The following is a 6,847-nucleotide window of genomic DNA, read 5'->3' as shown; positions in this document are numbered from 1 at the left end:
AGCCTCGAGGGGAGATTTTCCTTAATATCTCGGCAAGACAATCTGCTAATTCCTGACTTTTATGCCCGATTTCTGGTTCAGAAGCCCTTTTGCATGAAAAGCCTCAATTACCACTCTCAAAATTTGAGTTCCTTGGGTAAGGCAGTGTTTTGACTAATGGCTTGATCCAGATCAAGACCAGGAGATCTGTTCCTATTTATCCCGGGTATTTTTGGAAGAGCAGTACATTCAGCAGCGAAATCCAATCTCTCTATGGCAGTGATAATTTACAGGCTGGGTTAGCACATTGAAAATTCTTATTTCTTTGGGTTAATGGGGCAGAATACGCCCATAATCCAGCAAATTGGCTCCAAAAATGCTTTTAGAAAGCTCATTTTAAATCAACAGATATTTGCTTCATTTAGCTCACATCAAATTAAGAGGAGACACCTTTGGTATAAAGTCAGATTATCAAGTCTTGGCTGTATTGCTTTCACTCATTCGAGTCCAGAAGCTGTTTTCGCTAAGCCTTTCCGTTACGTACCTACAACCAAGAGAATTATTCCTAGAGGCATGCGTTTGCAACTGAACATTCATTTCAGCACCGAGACACCTTCACACCTCACCAAGACTTTGGCAAAGGCTGCACCACATCTAAACGGAACGCTACGCAAAGCCCCCTCAACCCGCGAGATGCCTTTGGTGACATGCTAAAATAAAATAGTAATTAAAAAAAAATTACTGTGCATGCCCGTCTGCACGACGACGTCTGCGGTGTCGGCAGCAGCGTTCGCTCGTGGTTTTTAATTTGTGAGCGGCGGTGAGATGTGCAGTGCCGAGACCCGACCCTGCCCTTGCTCCGAGCAAGAGGGGAGCCTGTTCCGAGCAGGCAATATTCATTAGCAGAGGCTCAGGCGCCGCGCTAACGAGGGGAGACTGCACTCGCAACCTCGGAGGCGAGGGGACCTTTCGCTGGCCGCCCGCGGTCTCCTCGCCGGGCGGGGGACGCGGAAGCGGCATCAAGAGCCGGGTTTGTCCCACGAAATCCTCTCCGGTCGCATGGAGGGATGGGAGGAAAAAACGTGGCACGGCGGGTTCCTGCGGTAACTCCCTGCAGCAGTACCGGTAGGAAAATACTGCAGAGGTAAGGTTTAAGCCCGCGGATACACAGATGGGTCTGCTCTAGCCTCAGCAGTCCGCTCAGGAAAGAAAAAAAAAAGCATAAATACGTCAAACCGCGGGCAAGCAGCCTGGCGCTGCCGCTCCCTGCCCCTTCGCTGACATACAAGGACGGGGCAGTAAGAAGCCTCTTAAAAAGAAATATCAGGAGCTCATTTCTGCTTGGGGGGCTAAAAAACAAAAAAAAAAAAAAACAAACCCAAACCAGTTCCTCGTGCCTGGAAATACAGCGATGCAGGGAGCTGCTGCCTTCCAACCGGAGCCACGTCCGTACGGGGCTGCAGGTGGAGAGAGCAGCAGGGCGTCCGCGCACCGCGGGCAAGAACCGGCAGGAAAAGCGCGTTAGGGCCGGGCAGAGCCGCCCCTCGCCCCGCACTTTGCTCCGGAGATGGGAGAAAACTCTGATATTTCCAGTGCGGGATTTTTTTTTTTTTTTTTTTTTTTAAATGCTACAAACTCTGCTGCAAAGAAAAGCAGAAAAGGGGCAACTGAGGGAGGGGAAACAAAAATCCTCATCGGTAACTGAATTAAAATCAGAATACAGAGCTTGGACAGGAGGAGGAAGCAGCTTGGTAAGTCACGGATAAGGTTTGGTTTAGAGTTAAGCGCGTTTGAGACCACGGAGGAGATGGGAGACGCCTCGAGGACCGACGGCCTGAACGAGACGCTTCCAGGAGCTCGTACGGCCTCCTCAGACAAAGTCTGTCTCCTTAGCTCGCGTCCCTCCTCCTCGCTCCTTCGAAGAGGAAAAAGAAATCCAAAACCTGCAGCAACCTCCAGCTTTTTTGTTCCCTCCAGTTAGGAGGAAGAAGTCGTGAAGCCTAATTTAGGCTGCGTTACATTCTGTATTCCAATTAACAGAATACTTTCCTCGTATGAGTTTATGCAAAGAAAACAACTGTAAAATAATTAAAAAAAAAAAAAAAAACCAAACCCAAAAACCACAACCCACAAAACTTCCTTTTGAAGAAAGTAACGGCATCTGCAACTTGGCAGCTACAGGCACGATGCAAATTTAGCTTATTTCAAAGACCTCGTCCGTGAGCCCACGGCCCAGGAGGGACGAGGAGCACGGGACAAAGCACAGGAAAGGTTTCAACCGGGAATTACGCACCGTGAAGACAGACCACGACAAAGAAGGGACCGACGCTTTGTTCTTAAAAGGGACACCATCGACAGCACATCTCTCCGAGCGCGGTATCTTTGAGCAAATTAAAACTAGACCTGGAAAACGTTATTGGCACACACACAGAAGCTCCTGCTTTCCTTTGGGGCAAGGGGAAAGAAAAAAAACCAAAAAACCGAACAATAAATAAAAACGTTACTGCCAAGTTCCCCTTTCAGCTGACTCGCCTCCCGACCCCGCTCTGGGAATAACCGGTGTCCTTCCTCCCAGCCTCCCCAAATCGAGACCGAGATGGAAGACATTCAAAGTGAGTCTGAACCCAAACATTTCACCGAGGAAGAAGAAAACCCATTTCTCTCAGAAGTTTCCCCAAGGCTTGCTCCCCCAGCTCCAGTCCTCCAGAAAAAACCCAAACCTGCCACGCTAGCGACGGGGTCCGTTCCCAGCTTTTATTCTAGCAGCAACGTGAGAGCGCGCGCCGGGGGCTGCTACCGCGCTCGGCGTTGGGGAGCGCGGCGGCTCGCGCTGGAAAATGAGAAAGTGCCTCGGCGTTAACGTACGAACCCCGGAGACGGCTCCGAACCCCGTCACAGCACCCGCGGCGGCGAGACCACGTACCACGGCTGCGGGGGAGGAGCTCATCCGTATCGGCCCAGGTCTACGTGAAAGTCACTCACAAATTGCTCGCTCGCGTTTTTCTCCCTCCCTGCACTTCGCAACCCTGCGCGCACCCTCCCGGGAGCAGCTATTCGGCTTCGGCGGCATTCACTGCAGCGCTCCGGCAGCCGGCAGGCAGCGCGTGCCCGGGGGCGGCTCTGCTTTTCAGGGGCTCTCCGCAGCGCTCCGGGCTTTTTACGGTGTCGGTGCTGCCAGTGGGATGCTGAGGCACACCCTGGGCGATGCCGATGGGTTTGCACTTGGCGCGTTTCTCCGGGGAGCAAGCGAAACTAAAGCTCGGGGGCAGCTCGGGCTCCGTCTCTCCCAAGGGTAACAAGCGGGCCAGCTTTTTGGCGGCGACTTCTCCGTGGTACCTGTAGGAACCGGCCGCCTCCCGGGACCGCCTCGCGTCGGTCTGCAGAGGTAAATTGGAGGGCCTGAGCGGGTGCCTGCTCAGCTCCGGCTCTTGGGGCCGCCTGTCCGGAGTCTCTCCGGCAACGCTCCGGGAAAGAGCCAGGAGAGGGGACACAGTGCCCGGCTGCTCCGATGGCTCCCAGGCGCTCTCCATCGCGGCAGCCGGAGAGAAACCCCAGCGCTTCATCGCCCCGGCAGCCATGTCGCTGTCATGCTGGAGGTGCTGCAAGCCCGGCCAGCTCAAGCCACCGTCGGGAGCCGCCAGCTCGCCCTCCTCCTTGCTCCTGCTCCTCCTCGCTCCGCCCGAGTCCTTTTTGCCACCCTCCCGCTTCGCCCAGAGCCAGCAGAGCTGAGGGCCGCTCTTGGCGACCTGCGAGTCGGCAAGCTCAAACTCCAGGCTCTCCGTGTCAAGGGACCGGCTCCTCCGGTTGACGGAGAGCGGTGCCGGCATGGAAGGGCTCAGCCCGTGGAGGCGCAGGTGGCGGGGCAGGCTGGCAACGCCCCAGTCGCAGCTCTGGAAGGGGCCCGGGGGGTACCCCGGGGACATTCTCTCGTCACATTCGGCCAACGACTCCTTCCGTCCGTAGCCGTCGTCAAAGGCCTCGGCGATGTCCTCGCCGGCGTTCATCTCGGGATGCTGCTCGCACTCCCCTTCTCCTTCCTGCTCCACGTCGACGACGTCGAAGGTGACCATGGTAGGGAGGGCAGGGAGGTTCTGGGTGAAGGAAGAGCCGGAGTTGGAGCTTCCCAGACTTTCGGAGAGGCTGGAGAAGAGGGTCCCGCTGCTGGCGAACTCCACTAGCGCTTGTGAGAAGCTGACAGCGTGCTCGGGCTCGCGTTCGCCGCCCACCTGGGGCTTGCCGGTGGTGGTCTCCGCTCCGCCGCCACGCTCGTGCTCCGGGAGTCTGTAGCCGGGGAACATCCCCGCTTTGGCTGCGGCTACGCCACTGTGGATGGAGCCCCCAAACAACCCACAATCCGGGTCTGAATCGAACCCCGGGTTGTTCTTCGTGAGCTGAATAAGGCAATTTCCTTGGGCTTTTTGGCTGTTGTAACAGTTTTCAGGACACAGAGTCCCTGGAAAATCCCTCCACTCTGGATTTTCAGCTCTAGCCACCGAAACCCCGCTATTCACAGCCCTGTTTGGGGCGTGCGAGGCCACCTGCTCACTACCAAGGCCACCCTGATTCTTGCCCATCGAGCCGGCTGCTCTAGTTTTACATTCAATGCACTGCTTTTCCCGGGGACACTTCTCCTTGCTGGGAACATCAAGTCGTTTCAAGACCGGATCCCTCTGCAGCTCCCAGTACAGCAGCTCCTTCTGAATGGCCGCTAGCCGCTCTTCTTCCGTTTCCATCACCCCTCTTTTCTGATCCATCATTTGGTTCAGGCTCTTCTCAGCAGGGGGGCAGATGTCCAAGAAGTAGCTGAAGATCCCCGGGCGTGAGACTTTGCTCTCAAACAGGGATTCCTCCCCGTGGGAGGGACTCATCAGCGCGTCGTCAGGCTCGTAAAACTCATAAAGTGCATCACCGCTGTAACTGTCTCTGGGGAGACGGTCCTTCTTGATCTCACCGAGCCCGTCTCCGCCTTCATCCTCTGGCCCCGGCGTGGTGGAATCGTAATAACCCTCGTCGCTATTAGGGGCGGACTCTTGCTGGTCACTCTGCGGCGTCAGGAGGTCAACGCCATCCATCGCGTCCCCCATGTAGGGGTGGGCTTCCGCCTCATGTGAGGCATGGGTCTCCAAACTGCTGCTCGACACCTGGGCTCCGTAGCTCCTGTCCCCTGCCGTGTTGCTGTTCCATATCTGGTGGAGGTACTCCTCCGCCTCCTCGGGTATGGCCATCTCCTCCCCGCCGCCCTGGTAGGTGACCAGGCAGGAGCTCCGTTTAGCAGCATCCCTGCTGCGCTCCACAGAGATGGTGCTCTCAGCGATGTCGGGCTCGGCAATGTCATCTCCGCACCCCGTCAGGGAATCGAAGCTCTTCAGGGATGTGACGTCTCCCAAGATGAGGCTTAGCAGGTCCCCAGAGTGCAGGCAGGGAGGGTCATTGTCCGCGAAGTCCGGATGAAAGGCCAGCAGGAGGTTGCCGTAGTCGAACTCTGCGCAGTCAGCGGTGTCAGCCTCCGATTTCGTATCCGGAACGTCCCTCTTCCCCGGCATCGCCACCGTGTCGCCCTCGGAGCCGCCTTCATCGGCCACAAGACAGCCGGGCTCGGCGGCCTCGCCGCAGTTGGCGGCCGCGCCCGCCGAGCGGTCGTCCTCCGAGCCCCCCGGGCAGGCCGCGGCAAGAGGGACAGACCCCAGCCCCCTTCCCTCCGCGGCCCCTCGGCTCTCCACTCCCACACCAGGAGCTTTGCCGGCCTCCTCCGAATCCCCGGTCCACTCGGGGAGCTCTGCTTTCTCACATTCAGCAACCTTGCTCTTCCGGTGACGCCGGATGCTGTTAAAAAACCCTTTCAGGCCTTTTTTGGGTCTGGGAAAGGAGGACTTATCTCCATTGGGCTTTTTGTCACAGCCCTCGATACTCCCGGGCGGGGAGCTGTCCCGCTGGCCAAAATCAAAGTTGGCGCTGGCGTCTACGGCCAAGTGAGCACTTTGGGAGCTTGGCAAAGGGCAAGGATGCGAGTCCCTGCTCCCCTCCGAAGGGCTTTCCAGCTGCGCCCCGCCGCCCTTGTCGTACGCGGCGCCGCTGAGCCCATCGTGGGTCTTGCATTTACTGAGGCCCTTTTTAGAGGCTGCTTTCCCCTGGCCTTTGCTTCTGCCTCCAAAGAAACTGGGCAGCGTACAGATGCTCCTCTTCCCTCCGAACAGTTTGAAAGCCGTTTTCTTCAGCTTGCCGGCGGGCGGCTGAGGCTGCTGCGGCTCCGCAGCCGCCACGGAGGCATTGCCCCACTCGGGGAGCCGGTCCCCGTTCTCCTCCCGCCGCTGGTCGCTTCCCTCCCGCTGCCCGCAGACCACCGACTGCGACCGGGTGCGGGCAGGCTCCTCCGTGCAGCCCGTTTCCATGGCAGCTGGCCGGTTCGGGTGCACCTAGCTGGAAACGGTGACTTTGGTAGCGGAGTCCTCTTCTGGGCGCAGAGGTGGAAGCATCACAGCTGATCTAAAGCAAAGAGAAAGAGTAGAGAGGTGAGGAGATGGCAGTGGAGGGTGCAAAGCCAGAGGCGCAGGTGTCACGAGGCGACCAGCTTCGTTACCAGCTGCAACCGCAGCCGCAAAAGCCTCCGACAGCGGCTCGGATCCCGCCGCTCCTTAAAGCCGGGGACAAAAACATCGCGCTGCTTAAATTTCCCCGTTTGGCAAGCGCAGGAAAACCACGCGTCTCCATTCGGCAGCATCCCCGCTGCCCCGGGACAGGCAGGTCTGACCCCGGAGCCACCTCGCTCCAACCCCTTGGGATTCCCGGCCTTTTTGCCACCGGGGCGATGGGATTCGGTCAGCAGCCACCTTTGAGCGGGGAAACACGGGCTGCTCTGGCAGGGAGAGGG

At 57.8% G+C, this 6,847-nt stretch overlaps 1 protein-coding gene across 1 annotated transcript; it reads right to left on the bottom strand.

The window, feature by feature from the left end:
* Positions 1–3,029: 3,029 nt before the first annotated feature.
* On the bottom strand, positions 3,030–6,386 carry AMER1 (APC membrane recruitment protein 1). The gene has a single exon (XM_009489546.2). The coding sequence runs from the start codon at positions 6,366–6,368 to the stop codon at positions 3,030–3,032; it is 3,339 nt and encodes a 1,112-aa protein (XP_009487821.2). The 5' UTR covers positions 6,369–6,386.
* Between the last annotated feature and the right edge of the window lie 461 nt (positions 6,387–6,847).

Source organism: Pelecanus crispus, chromosome 13 (genome assembly GCF_030463565.1).
Source record: "Pelecanus crispus isolate bPelCri1 chromosome 13, bPelCri1.pri, whole genome shotgun sequence".
NCBI classification, from domain to species: Eukaryota; Metazoa; Chordata; class Aves; order Pelecaniformes; family Pelecanidae; genus Pelecanus; species Pelecanus crispus.
Note: the sequence above shows the minus strand (reverse complement) of the source record. Positions and strands in the feature narration are given on the sequence as shown.